At 48.1% G+C, this 23,188-nt stretch overlaps 1 protein-coding gene across 1 annotated transcript in view; it reads left to right on the forward strand.

Annotated features, from left to right (window-relative positions):
• Nucleotides 1-23,188, forward strand: part of TBC1D22B (TBC1 domain family member 22B) — a 79,626-nt gene that overhangs the window by 46,266 nt on the left and 10,172 nt on the right. Inside the window, exons 9-12 of the mRNA XM_025925493.2 lie at nt 12,377-12,483; nt 12,797-12,872; nt 15,208-15,335; nt 15,620-15,715. Coding sequence (XP_025781278.1) covers nt 12,377-12,483; nt 12,797-12,872; nt 15,208-15,335; nt 15,620-15,715 — 407 coding nt within the window. The remainder of the gene's footprint in view (nt 1-12,376; nt 12,484-12,796; nt 12,873-15,207; nt 15,336-15,619; nt 15,716-23,188) is intronic.

Here is a 23,188-nt window from a genome sequence, read left to right on the forward strand (position 1 = left end):
TATTTATTTTTGAGACACAGAGCACGAGAGCAGGGGAGGAGCAGAGAGACAAAGGGAGAGAGAGAATCCCAAGCAGGCTCCGTGATGTTGGCACAGAGCCTGATGTGGGGCTCGATCTCATGAACCATGAGATCATGACCTGAGCCGAAACCAAGAACGGGACATTCCATCAACTGAGCCACCCAGGTGCCCCTCTAAATTTTATTTTAAATTCCAGTATAGGGTCGCCTGGGTGGCTCAGTCGGTTAAGCGTCTGGCTTCGGCTCAGGTCATGATCTCGCGATTTGTGAGTTTGAGGCCCATGGCGGGCTCTGTGCTGACCGCTCAGAGCCTGGAGCCTCCTTCGGATTCTGTGTCTCCCCCTCTCTCTGCCCCTCCCATGCTCATGCTCTGCCTCTCTCTGTCTCTCAATCATAAATAAATGTTAAAAAATACGTTAAAAAATTCCAGTATAGGTAACAGTTGTATTAGTTTTAGGTGTACAATATAGTGATTCAACACTTCCATACAACACCTGGTACTCATCGTGACAAGTGCCCCCTTAATCCCCGTCACCTGTCTCGCCCATCCTCCCCACCATGTCTCCTCTGGTAACCATCAGTTTGTTCTCTACAGTTAAGAGTCTGTTTCTTGGTTTGCCTTTCTCTGTTTTTTTCCCTTTGCTCATTTGTTTTGTTTCTTAAATTCCACGTACAAGTGAAATCATACAGTGTTTGTTTTTTCCTGACTGACTTACTTCCCTTAGCATAATCACACTCTAGCTCCATCCGTGTCATTGCAAATGGCAAGATTTCATTCTTTTTTTTTTTATGGCTGAATAATATTCCATTGTGTGTATACACCACTTCTTTATTCATTCATCAGTTGATGGACACTTGGGCTTCCATATCTTGGCTATTGTAAATAATGCTGCTATAAACATGATGATGCACGTATCCCTTTGAATTAGTGTTTTTGTATTTTTTTGGTGAATACCGAGTAGTCCAATTGCTGGATCATAGGGTAGTTCTATTTTTTTTTTTTAATTTTTTTTTTTTAACGTTTATTTATTTTTGAGACAGAGAGAGACAGAGCACGAACGGGGGAGGGGCAGAGAGAGAGGGAGACACAGAATCGGAAGCAGGCTCCAGGCTCTGAGCCATCAGCCCAGAGCCCGATGCGGGGCTCGAACTCACGGACTGTGAGATCGTGACCTGAGCTGAAGTCAGACGCTTAACCGACTGAGCCACCCAGGCGCCCCAGGGTAGTTCTATTTTTAACCTTCTGGGGAACCTTCATACCGTCTTCCATGGTGGCTACATCGGTTTGCATCCCCACCAACAGAGTGCAAGGGTTCCTTTTTCTCCACATCCTCGCCGACACTTGCTGTCTCTTGTGTTTTCGGTTTTAGCCATTCTGACAGGTGTGAGGTGGTATCTCATTGCAGTTTTGATTTGCATTTTCCTGGTGGTGAATGATGTAGAGCATTTTTCATGTGTTTATTGGCCATTTGGATGTCTTCTTTGGTGAAATGTCCACTCATTTCTTCTGTCCACTACATGAACTTTAGAATCAACCTGCCAAATTCAGGCAGTGGGAACCTTTTAGAATCTTTACTGGAGTTACAGTGAGTTTATAAATTAAGTTTTGTGGGCTTTTTTATTGTAGTGGCTTTATTGAGATGTAATTCATATACCATACAATTCACCCACTAAAATGTGCAGTTCAGTAGTTTTTAGGATACAGAGTCGTGTAACCATCACTACAATCAATTGAGAACATTTTCATAACCCCCCAAAAGAGAGCCTGTATCCCTTAGCCATCACCCTCAAGCTTCCCATCCCCTCTACCCCTAATTAGTTACTAATCGACTTTCTGTCTTTATGGGTTTGCCTTTTCTGGACATTTCATGTAAATGGAATCTTACAGTGTGTGGTCTTTTGTGCCTAGTTTCTTTCACTTAGCATGTTTTCGAGATTCATCCATGTTGTAGCATCTGTCTGTACTTCATTCTTTTTTTTGGTCAAATACAAATATCCATTGTGTGGATATACCACGTTTTATTTATGTATTCACCACTTGATGGATATAAGTTACGTTTTAAAGAAATGAGGCATTCAGACTTCTCCCCAGCCTCAAGGTCGTCTTGAACAGAGATACAATATTGTTTATGACCTTTAAGAATAATTCTTGGGGTGCCTGGCTGGCTCAGTCAGTAGAGCAAGTGACTCTTTGGGGTGGTGAGTTCAAGCCCCACGTTGGGCATAGAGCTTATATTAAAAAAAAAAAGGGGGGGGGCGCCTGGGTGGCTCGGTCGTTTAAGCGTCCGACTTCGGCTCAGGTCATGATCTCACGGCCCGTGAGTTCGAGCCCCACGTCGGGCTCTGTGCTGACTGCTCAGAGCCTGGAGCCTGTTTCAGATTCTGTGTCTTCCTCTCTCTCTGCCCCTCCCCTGTTTATGCTCTGTCTCTCTCTGTCTCAAAAATAAACATTAAAAAAAATTTTTTTTTAAAAAAGAATAATTCTCTTGTTTAGGTAATAATGCTTCTTTCCTCCCCTTCTCTAATGGTGTTGTATCCTAATAAGGCAGCTACTGTAAAAGTCTTTTGCTCTGACACCCCTGCTTCAGGAGGCCTCAGGTATCTTTCACCTGTGGGATAAGCCAGATTCTTGCCTTTGTCATCCTGGGCAGGTGCCACCAGGCAGCCTTGGCCCACTGCCCCATCTCCCTGAACCATAGCTTGAAGGGTCTGCTCTATCAGAGCCTCTCTCCTTTCTCGTCCCCTATTTGCACTGTACCACCTCCGTCATGTCTATAAAGTAGCACCTGAGCTTGCTTCGTGGTATGTCATGTTTGTTGTAAAAAGAGTTAAAAACGGAGATCCAGTCACTCCCTCTGAGTCAATAGAGAAGCTGTCTATAGCTAGCCTGGCCCCCACGCAGCTTCTTTATCTGCTGAAGACAGCTGCTCACATAGAAGCTTATCTCTGGATAAGCCAGCTGTGTCTGGGCCCAGGGTGACAGTGCTAAAGGAGATCTAGTCTCTGGCCTGTGATCCCTGAGACTGCAGAATACCTGTAAACTCTCATCCACAAGAACGTTTGCCCTTACACAGTATTATTGATCTAGCCCCAAACATATTAAGGTCCACCATACCTGATAGTGTGGTCCTCATCAAAACAAACTGCTTATTGGCAACTTTTGAGTGATGCATATGAAAAAATCCTGTAGAAGAGCTGAGCTCATGACCCGTCTTGTTTCCAAAGGCAGAGTGGTATCTATCTGGTGGTTTCCATCAGTACAAAATGAAACCCTCAGTATCGAATAGCTCTCCCTCTTCTTGTCTGCATGAAGCAACATAGTAGGATTTTCATTTCAAGTTCTACTTGAAGCGTGATGTTTTCAGAAGCGTCATGGCGATGGAACTCCCAGAAGGGAAGTCTTTCCCAGACCTCTGACTTACGAGTCCCGGCCCCTGTGTGACATTTCCACTTGGATGCGTCGTAGATGATCAGTTAGGGCTAGCTTGGCTACGTGTGACTGGGAACCCCAAATAATAGGATCTTAAGCAAGATAGAAAAGCTTATTTAATTTCTCTCATATAAAAAGATGAGAGGTCGGGTGCCTGGGTGGCTCAGTCGGTTGAGCGTCCGGCTTCTGCTTAGTTCGTGATCTCACAGTTTGTAGGTTCGAGCCCCGCATTGGGCTCTATGCTGACAGCTTAGAGCCTGGAGCTCGCTTTGAATTCTGCGTCTCCCTCTGTCTCTGCTTCCCTTGCTCATGCTCTGTCTCTCTCTCTCCTTCAAAAATAAATAAAAACATTTAAAAAAATTAAAAAAAAAAAAAAAAAGACAGGTAAGTAATCCAGGGCTTGTATCCTAGGGCTTAGCCTGCTCTAAGATATCAGGGACCCAGGCTCCTCACTCTTGTTCTTCCGTTTTCAGCATGTGGTTTCTTCTTGTGATCCAAGATAGCTACTTGTGCTCTAGCCATCACGTCTGTATTCCATCCAGTACGGAGAAGGAAGGGAAGAAAAGAATACTCTTTCCATTTAAGGACACTTCCCAAAGTTGTATATGGTGCTTAGGTTTGAATCTCTTTTGTCTACACTTGGTCATGTGAGCATAGCTGGCCACAAAACAGTCTATATCCCAGGTGGCCAGTACTCTTTAGGGGTCCCTTCACCAAGACATAAAAGGGAACAGTTATTTGGGGACAGCCTGCAATTTTTGCTACCCCTAGGCTCCTCACACTCCGTGTTTTACCGACTCCTTCTCTCCCCGGACCCAGCCACTCTTTTCTCACAGTTGGCAGAGTTTTTTGACTCTTCAGTCAGAAATGCTAAGAATTGTGCGTGAGTCTCACCCTTCTATATCTAATCATTTACAAGCCTCTGATGATTTTATGTCCTAAACGTTTCTTGCGTGTGCCTTGCTCTCTCTTCTTCTGTGACTGCCCTGGGTCAGACCTGGGTTGCTGAAATGGCCACGTGTGTTTCCTCTTTATCCCCTTTCAAGCCCATCTTACACACCATTCAAATACAGACTTGCCCATGCAGCTCCTCTACTTAAAGCTCTCCAGTAACATCCCCTCACGTACAGGTTCAAGTGTGTCCAGGTTGCCTAGCTTGTGCAAGGTCCTGTGGGATCTGCTCCCTCCCACATCCCTTAAACTCAGCCGCCCCAAATTGACATTTTTAATCTAAAGCCTGTCCTGCACCATGTCCTTCTTCTCCCCTGGGCTAATCTTTGTGCCTGCTTTACAAAGGAAGCCTGCCCTCACCCTCGCCGTGCCCCCGCCCCCACAACAGTGCTGTGTCCCTAACCCCCGTCCGTTTCTTCTATAGCACTTCATCATGCCGGTTGTTGTTTGTATTGTCCTCCTGCCCTCTGCCACCAGATTATATGATTCTTTAAGACTAGAGGCTATTTTCAATATCTTAGATTCCTAGTGCTTTCATTTTGATGTCCGAAATAGGCACTCCATACATGTCTAGGTAAATGAGAGAATGAAGAGTTCACGATTAACTTTGTAAGATATTTAGGAATTAGTATGGCATTGCTAGGATTGGCCGCCAGGGGGCAGTGAATTACAATATTTTGATACTGTGCTGAATTAGCCAGAAGTTTTGTCTCTTCTAAGAGATGGAGACAGGAGTAGCACTACTCACTCAGCGAGTATTCATGGAGCATCTGTACTGTGCCGGGCACTGCTCTGGGCACTAGGGATACAAACATAAGTAAATAAAGTAGAGAAAAACGAAAGCTTACAGTATCCAAAAGACTGTACAAGGATATTCATAGCAACTATATTCATATAGACAAAATTGGAAACAACCCAAATATCTGTTAACAGGAAAATTCAGTGGATTAGTATTTAGCAATAAAAAGAATGAACTATCGGGGCGCCTGGGTGGCGCAGTCGGTCAAGCGTCCGACTTCGGCCAGGTCACGATCTCGCGGTCCGTGAGTTCGAGCCCCGCGTCAGGCTCTGGGCTGATGGCTCGGAGCCTGGAGCCTGTTTCTGATTCTGTGTCTCCCTCTCTCTCTGCCCCTCCCCCGTTCATGCTCTGTCTCTCTCTGTCCCAAAAAAAAAAAAAAAAAAAAAAAAAAAAAAAGTTGAAAAAAAAAAAGAATGAACTATAAATAAATACAACAACATGGAAGAAACCATCCCCAAACCACTGTGTTGAACAAGTCAGATACCAAAAAGGACACATTGTATCATTCCACGCAAATGGGGTTCAAAAATAATCCATGGCAGTAGAAATCAAAGCAGTGGTTGACTATGGTGGGAGATTGGGAAGAGACATAAGGAAATTTCTGGGGTGCTGGAAATGTTCTCTATTTGGACCGAGATCTTTAAAAAAATTTTTAGTGTTTATTTAATTTTTAGAGAGAGAGAGAGAGTGAGAGAGAGTGAGTGGGGGAGGGGCAGAGAGAGAGGGAGGCACAGAATCTGAAGCAGGATCCAGTCTCCGAGCTGTCAGCACAGAGCCCAATGCAGGGCTCAAACCCACAAACTGTGAGATCATGACCTGAGCTGAAGTTGGATGCTTAACTGACTGGGCCATCCAGGTGCCCAAGGACTGAGGCATCTTTTACACAGATGTATACGTGGGTCGAGACAGAACTGTGCACTTATGTGTCGTCTACTGTAAGTAAATCATACATAAAGATGGGGTGCCTGGGTGGCTCCGTCGGTTAAGCGTCTGACTTCGGCTCAGGTCATGATCTCACAGTTTGTGCGTTCAAGCCCCACATTGGGCTCTGTGCTGGCAGCTCCGAGCCCGGAGCCTGCTTCAGGTTCTGTGTCTCCCTCTCTCTCTGACCCTCCCCTGCTCACACTCTGTCTCTGTCTCTGTCTCTCTCTCTCTCTCTCTCAAAAATGAAAAAAAACATTAAAAAAAAAATTTTTTTTTAGAGTCCTATCCTTGGTCGTCTGAGCCACCTAGGTGCCCTGATGTTGAATTTTTTAGTGCCCACCGTCTTTGGATGCTTTCCTCAAGGTGCCTCCTGGCCCTGTCTTCCTGGATGAAGCAGCCTTGTACATGATAGGCGGTTGAGGAATACTTGAGGCTCTTCCCGGCCACACACACGTATGTGGGTGTAGCCCTGCCAGAGTGTTGAGCTGAGCCACCTCCAGCTGACACTTGAGAGCAGTGTGTGCATTTGGTGGGACGTCCAGTGCTGGATTTCCTCTCATGTCGGAGGGAAGTTCTCCAAGGGCAGGTTGTGGCTTATCGCCTCGGGAACCTTGAGACCTAGCCTGCTGTCTCGCGGGCGGTGAGCTGAGTGGCATGTGCTTGCTTGCTCGCTCTGTCTGCCTGGCATCTGACCCAGGAATCAGCGAGCAATGGTAACAGAGGAGAGATGGTGACAGCTAACATACTCGAGGTGTTTGAGCCCAGATGAAGAGCCTCAGAGCAGCTGACGTGGGGGACCCTGGACTCCCCAGCCTGTTCGCATCCACAGTGTCTTGGGGACATGCTGCCTGTCTCTGTGGGTGATCTTTGGACAGGTCCTAGAAGGCTAGGTGTTTGCTGGACCTGGCCCTTCTTTGGCCCATTAACCCAAATACATAGTCTGGGTTTATGTAATCTGGGCTCCCACAGCCAGTGCCAAGAGGCTGGGGTAACCCCGAGTCAGTAACGTTTGCTAAGTAAACGTTCTACTTTACTGTAGAAAGTAGAAAAAATGGGGTGGTATGTTGATTTTTAAAACTAATTTTAACCAGGGTCTCATGATGCACGTGTGCTCGGGCTGCTCCACGCTAAGAAGTGAACAGCCAGAGATCGTGTGTCGTTCCGAGTTAACAGTTACCTTTTAGTCACTGCACCGTCAGGCACAGTGTCAGGAAGGGCTCGCTGGTCAGCTGCTTCCCCGCATCTCTGAGACAGCACGCCGCCTCTCTCACGGTCTGCGGCGTGGTCCTCACGAACCAGAATCGACTCCCTGCGGGTCTCTGCTCTGTCGGAGCCTCAGAAGAAGTCTTCCGTCTGACCTCCTCCTTGCAGCAGACCAATTCTCTTTACCCTCGTTGCTCTGCCAGGTCGTCTGACCCTCCAGGAATTAGCCGGGAGCCCCTCCACCCTCCCCGTACTAGGGTTTGCAGTGACATCCTCACCTTGGCTGCTGCCATCGTGTACCTGCCTGAAAATGCCAGATGAATAGTGCCCAGTAATACGTTTATGTCGCGTTTTGAACCACTTAAAAATAATTACGTGCAAGTGACACCTTGAATCCCTTGACACTTTTCTTAAAGCGGTGTTTTTCTGGATGTAGTATTTACGTTCTTATTTGATGAGCTGCTTTAGATGGGTGACCAAAATTTTATTTTTCCCTTTCCTCAGTTTACTTTTGTGTTCAGAAAATATTATGTAAGGTATTCATATGTGTCTAGTTTTAAAACTATAAAGACAGGAATCAGGCAAACCAAAGGCTTTAGGAAGTAGAAAGGCTATCTGCAGTCTGATGCCTTGAATCTTCTCCTGCCCGCCAGTCGGGCCGAATCGTTCTGCCCCAACAGATCACAGAATCTAGAAATTGCCCTGCAATCACAGATGGCTCCTGGGAAATGCCTAGAGCGGCAAAGAGACGAGTTACTCTTGTCAGTTTAAGCACAACTAGTTCTTCCCAAAGCTGTCTTTGAGTATTTGAGGCATACACGAGCCTGATGTCGGGCCCAGGACTTGGGGTTCTCAGAAAAATAAACACTCGACTAGAGTCACCGCTCAAGTACGTTTTATCAGCTAATAAATGGACATGTTCTCGTCGAGCCCAGAGTGGGCAATTTGATTCTTATCAAGAGCTTTTGGGTTTCCTCTTTTTGGATGCTTTGCCTTTTAAAATAGCCAGAAGATATCCTTCAAATCTCATTGCCTCCAGTCGGAGTCCTGGCTGTTGCATGCTCTGTAATGACAACCAAAGACGCTGCCCCCGTTCGAGACTACATTGCTGGCATGGGTTCCCGTTCCAGCTTCAATTGTATGTTGAATTTTCTCAAGTGGAATGTTTAATGATCCTCCTGAACAGACTGTTTATGCTGAATGAAGCTCTTCAGAGAGCATTTGGGCCTTCCTTTCTCTGCTGCTTTTTTGCTGGTGCACTCAGCTCACAGTTTTTGACTGGATGTGTGAATTTTATCCTCCCAGCAGGCAGAACACTAGAACGAAACTCTCCTCCCACTCCCTGAAAGGCTGGTGAACTGTCCCACCGTCCGTGGAAACAAAAGGTCTAATGCGCAGGCCAGGCACACGGGGAGACAGAGCCCCTGACTCGAGGCCCCCAAAGAGGGCTCAGCATCTTGTCTGTTGGTCCCTCTGCTCCTGGACAGCTAATGGTTTGGAATCGGTTCAGCTCCCGAGAGTGGCATCTTGCCGACTTAAGACCTTACGTTGTTAGATTTTTCCTCCTTTAGACCAAACGGGGGAAACGGAAGGCTTTGAAAATTAGCTAATCTTTAAGGTACATATTGGAGTTAGGTTAGGGGTGGCTGCGAATAACAGAGATCCCAAATAACAGAGGCTCCAAAGAGATGGAAGTTTGCTTGGGCCTCTTTTAATAACGATAATACCAGCTAACATTTACGTCGCTCTGCTCGTGCCAGGCACTGTTGTTAGCACATTTCATGTATTAATCCTTGCAGTATCCTGTGACACTGGTAGGGTATTACCACCTTAACAGAGAAGGAATTGAGGCACCAAAGTAAAGTCCTTTCCCAAAGCCACACCCCTAGCGAGTGACGGAGCCAGGACTTGAGTCTGGCTCCAGAGTCGGTACTCTCAGCCACGTGCCGTTCAGTCTGACAGAAACGCCACAGGCTGCCAGGGCTGATACGGTAGCTGTGCTCCCCGTTCTCGGGGACCCGGGCTCTTTCCCCCCCCCGTTGCTACTCTGCGGTGGATAGTTCCCACTCCCAGTTACATTTCCACTGTGGTGTTCTGGAATTGCAGAGTGCCCCGGTTGGAGAGGACTCCTCGAATGATCATGGAGCTCTGGATCCTCATTTGGGAAATGCGCGGGAGCGGCAGGAGTGGTTTCGGTCTTGAGCCTTCCTTGCGGGTCTTACGGTTTTCTTCCAGCCCCGTTCTGAAAGGGGGGCTCCTGCCTAGGACAGTTAGTGTGAGCAGCCGCGCTCGGTCCAGGAGGCGGCACTCTCCTCGTCGCTGCTGGGCTGGCCCCGGGGAGCGCGCTGCCTGTACCTGTGGCTCAGAGCACTTCCTGTACAGGGTCGGAGGGGGTCGTCTCTCAGGGCCTTGTCTGTGGTAGCGGGAGTCGGAGCCACCTGCTATCTGTCCCTAGGGGGGTGGACGTGTAAAGTGGTGGAAGGCGTGTGGAGCAGCGAGCTGCGGGTACGGGATGGTCTCAGAAATGTAATAGGAAGCAAAAAGAAAGAGGAAGGTTCTGAACTGGGTCTTAGAGCTCAGTATTCTTTAATAGTATGTATATGGCACATAGTAGGTGTTTAAGTTGGTGGGGGGGATGCTATTTAGAAGGTTGTGTGTTTTTTTTTTTTTCATGTGATTTCTCAAGCGGACCTTTATATGTTATCTGAAGTCTTAGTTTCTGCAAGCTTAGTGTTAGTTTACAAAGCCTTGATTCCTTGTTGGTGATAAAAGACAGGTGTAGTCAATTGTAGCCCTTTCTTTTCTAAAATAATGTACGTTTTTTCCCCCGACTGTAAAAATTATGCTTATTTTGAGAAGAAATTTTGAGAAGTCGAGTAAAGCTTAAAGAAAATAAAACTCTTTTATCTCTACTACCTAGGGAATAAACACTGTAAACCTTGTGGTATATTTTGTCTTTCCTCTGTGCTTATATAAGCACACATAAATATTGTATGTAGAGTAGTTGAGAGTATACCATAAATAATTTTGTATCTTGCTCTTTTCCCTTAACACTGTGACACACTTTCCTTTGTCGTTACAAATTCTTGATAAGCTTCATCTGAAATAGACTATATTGTACCTACTGTGTGCCAGGCCCGATAGTTAGCACTTTACATGTATTAACTGTGTCTGTACTTGGAGTTGAGCTTGTAGGTTGTTTCCAGGGTTATAGCTTTTCCTTTTTTCTTTAAAAAAATTTTTTTTTAATGTTTATTTATTTTCGAAAGGGAGAGAGACCGCGCGCGAGTGGGAGAGGGGCAGAAAGAGCGGGAGACGCGGAATTCGAAGCGGTCTCCAGGCTCTGAACTGTCGGCACAGAGCCCGACTCAGGGCTCGAACTCCCGAACTGTGAGATTGTGACCTGAGCCAAAGTCGGATGCTCAACTGACTGAACCACCCAGGTGCCCCAGGATTATAGCTTTTCTAACAAAGCACCCTAACCCCCTCAAAAGGGTTTTTACAGTCTTTGATGTCCATTAAAAAATGCTGTTTATACAGAATGAAAATCTGAAAATTGTTACATGTTGTCCCAAGGGGGGTTAGTTGTAGGTCGTAGTAATAATTCTCATAAATGAAAGGGCTGGATTCTGAATATATGTTGTCAGATGCCTGTGTCTTTGCAGCACATGGGACTGCAGCGAACATCCTGTTTTCAAAATAAGGCTGTGGGTCTAAGGAGAAAAGCCGCCTTTGGCACAGAACTCCAGCCTGAACATTTGCACGTGTGGCCTCTGCCAGGCATGCTGGGGCCTGTGGGTTGAGGTGGCCTGTCATGTTGGCAAGCAGAGCCTTCTTAGTACTCCCACCTCTGTGGCAGGAAGGACACATCCCATGGCCTTTTCCTTCTTCAGGTTTCTAGAGCACTTCTGATGTTCTCCCCACTTGGATCTCAGAGACAGTCTAGTTCTCACTACTATTACTTAGTGTGGGGTTTCCACGAGAAGCTAAAAGAGGTCTCTAAAAGAGGTCCCTGGGTGCCTGGGTGGTTCAGTCGGTTAAGTGTTCAACTTCAGCTCAGGTCATGATCTCATGGTTCCTGAGTTAGAGTCCCGCATCTGTGCTGACAGCACAGAGCCTGCTTCAGATTCTCTGTCCCCTTCTCTTTCTGCCCCTCCCCCACTTGCATGCACACATGCACTCTCGCTCTCTCAAAAAGAAAAACAAAAACATTTAAAAAAATAGAATAAATAAAAGAGGTCCTGTGGCTAAAGAAGCCTGGGAAATCCTGGATAAAAAAGGTTAAATAGATTCACTTAATGCAAAATTTGTTGTAATTTCTCAAATCCATTTGTTCGCTATGATCTTTGTGAATCTCCAAGATGAGACTGCCATTTCTCAACCGTACTTGTCTACGGAACGCCCTTCTGGAGTACCCTACAGGTTTGATGTTTTACGGAACCCAGCTTAGGTCCTACCAGCCTGGTGAAATTGAGTCCCAGAAGCCCCGTCAGGCTTGAGCCATCTGCCTTCACACCCTCATCTTCATTTCTGAGTGGTCTCAGCAGTGGGTCTGTCAGAATATGGAGATTCTGTCTTTAAAATGAACTATGGGGGGGCCAAAGGAAAAAAAAAAATGAACCACAGGGTCCATCTGATCCCACCTTTCTCAGTCCATGCAGGTGTGCGTATGCTAGACAGGTCACTGAATTTCTGAAATCAAGAATTTTTCCAGACCACCTCCAAGGGTCTGGGTATGTAGCTCACTGAGCATGAGGCCTGAAATATCTTTTCCTAAAGCCGAATGAACAAATACAGCCGAGAAAGATATGTTGGACCCGGTGGAACCAGTGTGAGAAGTGGCCTGTTCAGTGTTGTAACGAGATCCTCAAGAGCTCTCCTGGGACCCGCTTGCCCACCTGACCAGGGGAGGAGGACAGGCCCTTACTCCTCGCATCACTTTAGCCTGGCTGTCCCCTGGCCTGAAGGACCCCGTAGAAGATCCCAGTCTCTAGCTTTCTCCGTGTTTTAGAGAAGACCTCTGGACTTTCTTCACCTTTTGTTTTACAGAGGAGGACGTGGAGAACTTTGATGTGACCAATTTGTCTCAGGACGTGCTTCGAAGCATTGAAGCCGACAGCTTTTGGTGCATGAGCAAGCTGTTAGATGGGATCCAGGTGAGTCGGCTCTGCCCATGTGGGCTGCCCGGGTCCAGGGACTCCCTGCAGGCCTTTGAGCTCCTTCTTGCTCCTCAGTGTCAGCCAGGCGCGCCCCCCCAACTGCCCAGCACGGCTCTTCCTCGTTCCTCCACAGTGCAGGGCTCCATCAGGATTTGCCCACCCTCTGCTGTTCTGTAGATTCCTTTGTTCTCCAGAACCCGGGCACCAGCTGTGGAAAACAGCTTGTGCTTTTAAACGTGTTTCAGTGAACTCGAGAGCGGTAGCATGACTTTGGAGTCCCTGTTCATCCCGGGCTCTGTGTCATTTGCAGGATAACTACACCTTTGCACAACCAGGGATCCAGAAGAAGGTCAAGGCGCTGGAAGAGCTCGTCAGCCGGATTGATGGTAGGTTGGAAGAAGAGGGATTCTCTGGTAGCAGCACGGTATGGTTCCGACACAGCCAGTTGTGCTGGTGGGGGCCTCTCCTCTGCCCGCTTCTTTGCCACCACCCTCTCCAGTTCCGTCCGGGCTGTTGGCGCGCCCGCGTCCTTCCACGCGTCGGCAGGAAGGGGAGGCGAGAGGTCTGCGGGCCCCTCGAGTTCTTTTTTCCCCTTTGTTTTTTGTCACCAAGTTCTGTCCATTCTCTTTAGCATCTCTCTTCACATTCACCCTTTTTTTTTCTTTTTTCCAACCCTTCCTCCCTTTTTCTTCTTTTCAAATTTGCCCTTTCTTCTCCATTTCCCTGGCCACAGCTCTGATCCAGCCATGCCTGGATTTCTGCAGCTTCCTCCTATAAGGACTTGCCTCCTCTGTACTCTTTCCTCTTCTAAACCTTCTGTGATCCAACTGCATCTTTCCAGAGCACCATCCTGGTTCCGTCCCTCTCCTGCTCTGAAGCCTCCTGTGGCTCTCCCTTGCTTCTAGCGTCAGGCTGTACTCTGACCTTGTCCTTCAGGTGGTGATGTCATTCAGAATTCCTGGGCTTGACGCAGAGTCCTCTAGTCTGGCTGATATCCGGCAGGCCTTTCCGCAGCTCTCTGCGACTAGTTTGGGCTGGGGTGGGGGTGGGGGTGGGGGGTGGCGGGGGCAAGAAGTGAGACATGACTCTTCCTGGCACAGAAGGTCTCTGAGGGGCGAGAGCCCTCCAGTAATTCCTTGGCTCTGGCTTGGAATCATGGAATGTTAGAACTAAAAGGCAAGCTGGGAAGCCCTGCTCTTGACTGATGAGGAAACTGAGGCCCAGAAAGAGAAAGTCAGAATTAAGTTTCATAAAGATAGCCTAGAACCTCACAGCAAGGTCTTCTGTTAAGTGGGCTCCGTAGCACCATTTACATTGTAGAGCTTTTTTAGGACTCTACCAGACATGATACAACTAATAAACCTCATTTCCTGGCTTTCCGTGTGGATTTTGTGCCTCATCAAGGCATCGCCTTTCACCCCGCCCCCATACAAAAACCGCGTATCTTTCTCTCTCCTTCCCCAGCTTCTCTCTTCTTGAAAACCTTCCCTGGTTTGTGCCACTCCAGCTTCCTTTCATGACAAGATTTCCGCCTTCCTGTCTTGTTTGCTGATTTACGGTTGTTTCCGACACATCGTCCGGAGGCGGTTTTTCCCCCTTCTCGCCCTGACCTAGCCGTGAGCTTCAGCGTGGGCCCGGAGGGCAGAGGGCTGTGGTTTCTGCCACCGTCTGCCCTCTCCTTGTTTTTTCTGCCCTCGCGAGTACCTGATAAGTAAAGGCATAGTACTTTAGGATATTGGATTGGTAAATATATATATCTTTATTGTTTCATTGAATCATAGAAGTAATAGACATTATAAAAATTAAGACAATTCAGAGAAGCACAAAATGAAAAGTAAACATCCTCCCCCCTCCTTAAATCCTGTTCCCCAGAAATAACTAGTGTTATTATTCTTTCAAAAAGTGTATGTATGTCTTACGTATTTACCACATGCCAGGTGCTGCTGTGAGCACTTTTGTTTTCTCATTTTCTCCTCCCCCGAATCTTCTGAGGTACGAATAATTATTTGCATTTTCTAGATTAGGAAACTGAGGAGGATAATAATTTTTTTTTTTTTTAATGCTGTTAAGCACTATTTAAAGGGCTGTCATGTAGAACAGGGATCAGGTTTGTTTGGGGTTGTTCCAGAACACCACACAAACACCAAGGGTGGGAGTCAGGAAGGAGCTAGTTTCTGTTGAATACAGCGAAGCACTTTCTGGCGAATCACTTAATACATCAGTGGGAGAGGCTGCCCTTGATGGAGTCAGTGAACCTCTTTCTCTGGCAGTGTTTAAGTCCCTGCTGGCTGCCATCTGTCAGGGATGCTGAGGAGGAAGTCCTCACTGGCAGGAGGATGGCCAAGGTGACCCCCATGGTTCTGTTCCATTCTGCCTCCTCCTCTGAAGAGTAATGGGGTCAACCAGCCAAGTGAACCTCACGTCTGCCGCTTTATGGCCGGAGGAGCCCTGTGAAGGAGGAAAGGTACCCAGAGCGTCACCATGGGTGTTAAAATAGTTTTGCCGAGTGTGGGACTGGGTTACCCATGTGGTGTGGCTGTGAGATGGCAGAATCCAACATAAAGGACAGTCGGATGCCAGTTCGGCCCTTCTGTGCCTGTATTCCCCGGGAGAAGGGGGGAGAAGGAGATGGAAACTGCCTTTTTGGCTCATGCGACTCTTTCAGGGTCCAGTCAGTCCCCTAGGTTGTGGTCTTGGGGCCAATGACACTTTCTGTTTCAGAGCAGGTACATAATCACTTCAGGAGGTACGAGGTCGAATACCTACAGTTTGCCTTTCGTTGGATGAACAACCTGCTCATGCGGGAGCTTCCCCTTCGCTGCACCATCCGCCTATGGGACACATACCAGGTATGAGGGGACCCCTGCCCTCTCCATGCCAGGCTGTCCCTGAGGCCCCCAGCTCCCTGCCCTGGTGGAGAGTAGCTGCTCAGAATCCCCTACCTCCTTTCTATTTCTGTGTCTGCCTTGGCCTCATGGGCAGGGCCTCTACAGAGTCTGTTCAGGCCTCTGTGTGCCCAGCCGTGAAAGGAGTGCCTTGCTGTGCTCCTACCTTGCAGGAGGACCGGGACCGAGAGGACTAGAGCCGGCTCCTTGTCAGGGCCTGGAGACCTAACTGTTCTTTCCCTTCCCAGTCCGAACCGGAAGGGTTCTCCCACTTTCATCTCTACGTGTGTGCAGCCTTCTTGATCAAGTGGAGAAAAGAGATCTTGGATGAGGAGGACTTTCAGGTGAGTGGCCAAGAGCTTAGCCTGGGCTGGGATGAGCATCAGAGAGGGAGCCATTCCGTTAGTGGGGCTGCACAGGGAGAAGGTGCAGTGGCGGGTACCTGGCCGAGAGGAGGAAAGGAGACAGGGTGCTCAGAAGGCCGATGGGCCAAGTCAGTGAGCCCCAGAGTTCTTCTGTACGAAAAGGGTTTTAGGGCAACTGGATGGCTCAGTCAGTTAAGCATCTGACTCTTGATCTCAGCTCAGGTCATGATCTCACGGTCCATGGGATCAAGCCTGGAGTTGGGCTCTGTACTGGCGGCACCAAGCCTGCTTGGGATTCTCTCTCTCTCTCTCTCTCTCTCTCTCTCTCTCTCTCTCTGTCAAAATAAATAAATAAGCTTAAAAAATATATATGTATCCTATACATGTATGTATATACGTGTGTGTGTGTGTGTGTATTTTTTTTTAATAGGTATTAGTGCTAGAAAGGTTGCAGAGCAGCTAGGCAGGCCTAAGAGATGTCTCATTCATTCATTGACAAGCATTTGCTGAATGCCTGCCATGTGCTAGGCACTGGTGAAGGCATAGGATATACTGGAAAGCAAAATAGACAGATCCCTGTTCCCATAGAGCTTACATGCTGGTTGGGAAGAGACTTAACAATAAACAAGAGCGTAGGAAATTTTATTTTAAGTAGAGCAGGATAAAGGGATTATTAGGTGGTAGGGAAGAGATAGTTTACAATTTCAAATACAATAGGATAGGCTCACTGAGAAGGAGATGCTTGAGCAAAGGCTCAGGGAAGGTGAGAGAGTGAGTCATGGACATCTGGGGGACGAGTGTCCAAGCAGAGGGAACAGTGGGGTTCCCTGGGCTACTTAAGGAATCATGGTGGTGGCCTGGAACAGAGTGGTCCAGGGGAAGAGTAGGAAGAGGTGAGGCCAGAGAAGTCACAAGGGACCTAGGTCACAGAGGACTTCGTAGCCACTGTAAGCTTTGGCTTTTACTCTGAGTGGAAGGGGAGCCATAAGAGGGTCGTAAGCAGAGGAGGGCCGTGATCTGACTTACATTTTCAAAGGATCGCTCTGGCTTCTATGTAGACCGTAGGTGTGGACGAAGGTGGAGGCAGGGAGACTGCCCAGCAGGCTGTTGGAGTCCTCCAGGTGAGACACGAGGATGGCTTGGACCTGGATGGTGGCAGTGGAGGTGTGACAAGTGGGCAGATCTTGCTTATATTTTGTGAATAGAGCCAACAGGATCTCCTGATGTGTCGAGTGTAGAGTAGGACAGAGAGGGATGAGTCAGGATGACTCAGTTTATGAGAAGGGTCTAGGAGGAACAGGCTTATGGAGGAATTTCAGGAGTTCAGTTTCGGGCATGCCAAATCGGAAGTGCTTTTAGACACCCAAATGGAGATCTAGAGTAGGCAAATAAATCTTAGGAGTCTGGAGCTGGAGAAGGAGAGAGCTTGGACTCATGTTTAGGAGCCTTTGGCTAGATGGTCTTTAAAACCAGGACAGTAGATGAGGAGTGAGTGTGGACGGAGGAGCCCCGGGCCTGAGCCCTGGCACACCTTCCCGAGGAGGCTGGTGGGGAGAGGTGGACAGAGCAAAGGAGGCAGAGGGGATGGCCGGGGAGAGTGAGGCATCTGGGAAGCCTTGGCTGGGGAACGTGAAGAAGACTGGAGGGCACACGTTGGGTGGTGGAAAGCCAGGCAGCTGCTCCAGGAGGCCCAGGAAAGGGGGAATGGGGAATTAGGGGTCGAGGGGACGGATTGCGAGCCTCTGCAGTCCGCAGACACAGAGGCCTGGAGGTTGTTCGATGGTCGTTATCTCTGGGGGGCAGCGATGGGCTTTTCTTTTTCTGCTTTGCACATTTCTGGACTAAATTTCCTTTCTCTTTCTTTCTCCCTTTCTTTTTTAATGGGCATAAAGCTCTTTTTAAAGCGGGGGGGGGGGGGGGGGCGGGGCAAAGAAGGTTGAATGTTCTTCTGAGTTCTAACTAATAACGTAGGTGTTCTCAAGAGCAGCAACATCTCTCTGTGACCCCTGGGCTGGACCTCTCCGTAATTGGTGTTAGGTGGTTAAAGAACAGAAGTCTCTTTAGCAGATAGACGGAAAGACGGGACCCAGCCTGCCCAAGTAAGGGCTTTGGAAGGAAAAGGAGAGAGTGGGCTTCTGTGAGCAGATGCTGGCTGTGGTGCCGAGAGGCTGCGGCAGCTGACCGCGAGCCACGGCTTCTGCCAACGAGCGGCATATGCGACGTCCTAGGATGAATGAGCACAAGGGGGCCGGATTGGCCGCGTGCTGGGGTGAGCTATCAATTCTGATAATGTGGTTGAGGTGGAGCAGGACATCAAGAGCACGAGGTCTAATTTAGTTATCATGAGCCAGGCTCAGTGGGCCTTGTCATATGTGATAAAAGTGCTTCCCAGATTAGCTCTGAGAGGTGGAGGTGATTCCTGGAATGGCTTTCAGCAATTCACAAAATGGCAGAACATAGGGCCATAATAGTCTGTGACTTTAAAACTAGAGATGTTCTTCTTTACCGGGTTGCATATTCGATTATCTGGTGGATTTGAGGTCTTTCTTCAGTAACCCACAGAATGACAATGAGGATTTGTGTCTGTTGCTGTATTAACACCTTGATGAGACTACTCAAGGACTGTCACCTCTCTCTTATAGACGAAGTAGAATGGGCAATTAAAGTGGACAGTCCTCAAAGTTCCTCCCAGCCCCACTGTTCCATAATTTTATGGCCAAGAAGAGAAAACCTGTGCCCAGCTGTGTTAAGATCGATGGGCAGGGTCCCTTAGGAGACAGAAGCGTGGTGCAGGTGTGAGAGCGTTGTGCGAGATTGTGAGCTACTGACCCGTGACATGTGCAGAGAAAGAAGGCATGCGCAGCCTGACTGCTGAAGGGCCACGTGTGGTTAAGTGGCTGCAAAGGAAGCTCTGCAAATGAACACAGGTACCCCAGAAAGCCACACTGGCCCAGCCTGGATGAGAGAAGTTTGAGGGCTGAACAGCTGCAGCGACTCGAAGAAAAATTAGACGAAGCCACTGCAGAAATAAAAGAGAGTTGTGGTGGTTTCAGCAGACCGGCCATTGGTCACCCTTAGTGACAGGGAAGAAGAGCCCCCAGTTAGGGGAGCCAGTGGAGGGGCATCAGGGGGAAGCAGAGACCCTCCTTCGAAAGTTGAGGACTATGTAGAATAGTGCAGTGGTAAAGCCACGGTCTGTGGAGCCAGACTGCCCGGGGTCAGATCCGAGCTCTGCTACCTTTCTAGGTGTGCAGTCAGAAGCAAGTAACTTGGCTCTGTAGGCCTCGGTTTTCTTGCCTGTAAAATGGGGGTGAGTACGTACCTCCAGGGCTACCGTGAGGATTAAATCGTTAATATGTGTGAAGCAGTTAGAATGGTATACGCGGCCTACGGCCTCAGAGCAGGGTGCTTATTATCATTAATATTGTTTCCTGAAATGTACTCCCGAGTCTGAGAAGCAGTGAAGACAAAGCTTTAGGAACCCCAGTCTCTAAGTGGTGTGTAACTTACCAGAGGAAACCATGCTAGGCTAATCGTGGGCGAAGCTGCCAAGCTAGATGGGCAAACAGGACTGGAGAGGGGGTGTCAAAGTTTGCGGGGGTAAAAGGCAGTGTCCCAGCTGTGGCAGAAGCCCCCAGAAGGAAGGGCGCCTGCTTCTCCTTGGCTGAGCAGATATCTGAGCTCATACTTCCTGGGAGAGGGGCCCCAGAACTGACGACAGGAGGATCACTTGAAGATGTTTCCTTCCTGAGGCCTCTGAGCAAAGGAACCTGAGGCAGTGTGTGCACAGGTGCTGCAGGGACAGAGTGGCCCGTCCTGCGAGCCTTGGGCCACTTGAAGTGAGAGCTTCTAATAGTGCTGGGCCAAGGCTCTGCCCTGGTCTGAGGGGCCCTCAGCCTGGCCTGGTGTAGTGGAACAATGATGATTATATTAGGGTGAAGTTTACAACATTGTTTTCATAGGTCCAAATGTCAGATATTGGCAGTTTCATAAGGTTCGACCTAATAATAACTAATTCTTAGCACTTTTAATGTAGCAGGCACTAATCTAAACGCTTATTTGTGTTGGGGCGCCTGGGTGGCTCAGTCAGTTAAGTGTCTGACTTTAGCTCAAGTCATGATCTCACAGTTTGTGAGTTTGAGCCCCGAATCAGGCTCAGTGCCGACGGTGCAGAGCCTGCTTGGGATATTCATTCTCTCTCTCTCTCTCCTCCCCCCTCTCCGCGCCCCCTGCCCCTTCCCTGTGCATGCTCACTCTGCCTCTCTCTCTCTCAAAATAAATATATAAACTTTAAAAAATAAATTAAAAAAAATCTTAAATAATAAACAAATAAATGCTTATTTGTGTTTAATTCATTTAATCCTTGCAATAGTCCCACAGAGTAGGTCATAATAACTACCCCCATTTTACAAATGAGCAAACTGAGTCACAGCGAGATTAAGTAACTGGCTCAAGGTCACCCAGGGAGTTAGACGCCCAGCATCGTGCCCCACACATGGATTGTGCTCTGTTGCCTCTACCTTGGGGCCTGGCCAGACACCTCCTGGGGCATTTGAGCTGAATTCACATAGCAGTACTCCAGGATCCCGGGCAAGGATCTTCGTCCTCCCCCTCCTCCCCCTTTCCCCTCCTCCTTCCAGGGCTTCCTCTGCCCTCTACCACCCCTCACCTTGCATTGATGATTGCTCACAGGCTTTCTTCTCATGAAGTAAATGTTTAACAAGAGATTGGTTGTTTTAAAACTGAGAAAGAAGTCCTCTAAGGTCCTCCTTTTGGTCTATGCTGGCTCCTGGGTTTTTCTCCTTCCACTGCCAGAAGGGCCTTCAGCCTCATTCCTTTCCATGCCCTCCTTCCCAGGAGGAAACTAAGGCACTGGCCTCTGTGGGAAAGTGGAGTCCGAAAGACCACCACACCTGGAGGCAACAGGGAGTTCTGGGCACTTGTACACGTTGCTGGAGCCCGGTTGGGGGGTGGGGGGGTCTGGGCCTCTGTCTGGGACGTCCTGGAGCTCCGCCCAGGCCCTGAGAGAGCCCCCAGGCTTAGGAGCCACTGGCGCTCTAGGGGCTGAATGTCAGACTCTGGAGGGGCTGGGGAGGAGGGACTCCACTCAAACCAGGTTTTTAAAAAAGTATCCTCTCTCTTTTACTTTGCAATAATTTTTATACTTACAAAATGTTGCAGAAATAGTAGAGTTCCCAAATAGCCTACCCATATCCACTTAATGTTTACGTCTTACATTCCGTACTGTGATTAACCAACCAGGACGTTCAGGTTGATAAAATATTAGCAATCTACAGACTTTATTTGAATTTGACCAGTCTTCCCATTAATGTCCTTTTCTGGATGAGGATCCAATTCAGGATCCTAATCTGGGACAATTCCTCAGTCTTTGTCTTCCAGGACAAAATTTTCAAAACTCTTGGAGAGTACGGATTCGTTATTTTGTAGACTGTCCTTTAACTTGGGGTTGTCTAATGTTTTCTTATGACGAAACTGAGGGTCATGCCTTTTGGGGAAGAAACCACAGAGGCGATGTCTGTGTATGAGGAGGTAGCTGGTGTTGGCAGGTCTCATTCCTGCCGCCTTCGATCGCTTGACTCAGGGGGGCCTCCTGAGTCTCTCCCCTGTGAAGTTACTATTTTCCCTTTGGTAATTGGTAAGTATCTTTTGTAGAGACAGTCTGAGACTATGCAATTCTGATGTTTCTCGTCATTCTTTCGCCCACTTTTTAACATTCATGAATGGCTCTTGCCTGGAACAGTCATTACTGTGATGTTTGCCTAATTGTGATTTTCTATTTTCACTGCTTTTATATTTATTAATTGCTATTCTAACCTAAGGGAGAGCTGTCCCTTCTCTCCCATTTATGTATTCGTGTATCTATTTATATCAGTATAGATTCACAAGTATTTATTTCATGGGTTATCTGACATTGTCATTATTTTGCTGTTCAGGTTGTCCCAGCTTTGGGCCTTGGGTTCTCCTTCGAGTTGTCTCCTATGTCTTTTTGATCCCATCATGTTTACCTTTTTAAAAAATGTTTGTTTGTTGTCAGCACAGAGCCCAACACAGGGCTGAAACTCATGAACCGTGAGATCATGACCTGAGCCGAAATTAAGAGTTGGAGGCTTAACTGACAGAGCTACCCAGGCACCCCTGATCCCATCATTTTTAAAGCACTTCCTTACTTTCTGGTGCCATGAGATGCTCCCAGCTTATATTTTCTTTGCCTTACCTTGGAATCAACCATTCTCCAAGGAGCCCTGGTTAAGCCAGTTTTTTGCCACTAAAAAATATTCAGAAGTATCATGATAACTTTGGAAATAAGATTGTAAGGAAAGCATTTATGTGAAGTTCAAACTTCTGATGTCAGGTCACTGGTTGTAGACGGAGTATTGACTGAGAAGGAACATGAATCTTCTGGGTGGTGGTTACATATGTAAAAATTGTCCAGCGGTACACTTAAGATTTGCGTAGTTACTGTGTACAAGTTATGCCTCACTGAAAAAAACAAAAAAGATTGACAACAGAGTGCATGATAGGACAAGAGCACATGGTTCAGTTTGCTGCAAGGTCACCATTGAAAGGTGAAAGTGCAATAACACTAAATACAACTAAATACAACCAATACACTAAAATCTCCATACTAAGTAGACAGTTGACTGTGTAAAAATCACCCAAAACAAAATGGGTAAATGAGTCCTTTCTCACGTAGGAATCTTGGTATTGAGTGAGGATCTTGATGTTATTTGCATCGTGGGGGCTAGAAGGGCAAAGGGTGACCCTAGGATTCAGGGCTGCTGGCTGTAGGGGTAGTGGCCGTGCTAGAGGCTGTGTGATGCCGACCGACAGTGTTGGGGATGGGAGCAGTGACGGTGGGAAACTGTGGCAAAGGGGAAGCGTCAGTGGTGGTCAGAGAGAGCGAGATCTGCCTTGGATGTGAGCGCCCTAATCAGAACCGGCAGGTCTCCTATGTGGCTGTGCACCTGCTGAGGGAGGGATTGGGGCTTCTCTCCCCAGCCGTGAGCCTAGAGAGAGTTCTGTCTGCCCAAGAGTTCTGTCTGCCTGTCCGCATCTTTTGTAGCTGCCATAGGCACTTGAAGGAGAAGGTGAGCAGAGGGGACTGTCTGGGGACCTAGGCTGAGCAGGTAAGAGCTGGGAGGCCTGCTGTCCCACTCAGCCCTTCCCAGCGCCTGCCCCTGGCCCGCACTTTGCTGGGTGCCATCTCCCTGGTGGTGAGGAGCAGCCCTGCCAGGGTAAGAGGTTGAGGGGTGGGGGGAGGGAAGAGGCAGAGAGAAGGCAGTGTGGCCGGAGTGTCACAGGGTGAGGGGTGGTGCCGCAAGACCTGATTGTGGAGAAGCCTGTGGAGAGATTGGGCTTGACCCTAAATTGGGGAGGAACTTTCACCCCCATCCCTTGTTGGACCAACAGCCTCCGTCCTAAAGCCTGGCC

The sequence above is a fragment of the Puma concolor genome, chromosome B2, assembly GCF_028749965.1.
Source record: "Puma concolor isolate L17-30 chromosome B2, mPumCon1.1.hap2, whole genome shotgun sequence".
Taxonomy (NCBI): Eukaryota; Metazoa; Chordata; class Mammalia; order Carnivora; family Felidae; genus Puma; species Puma concolor.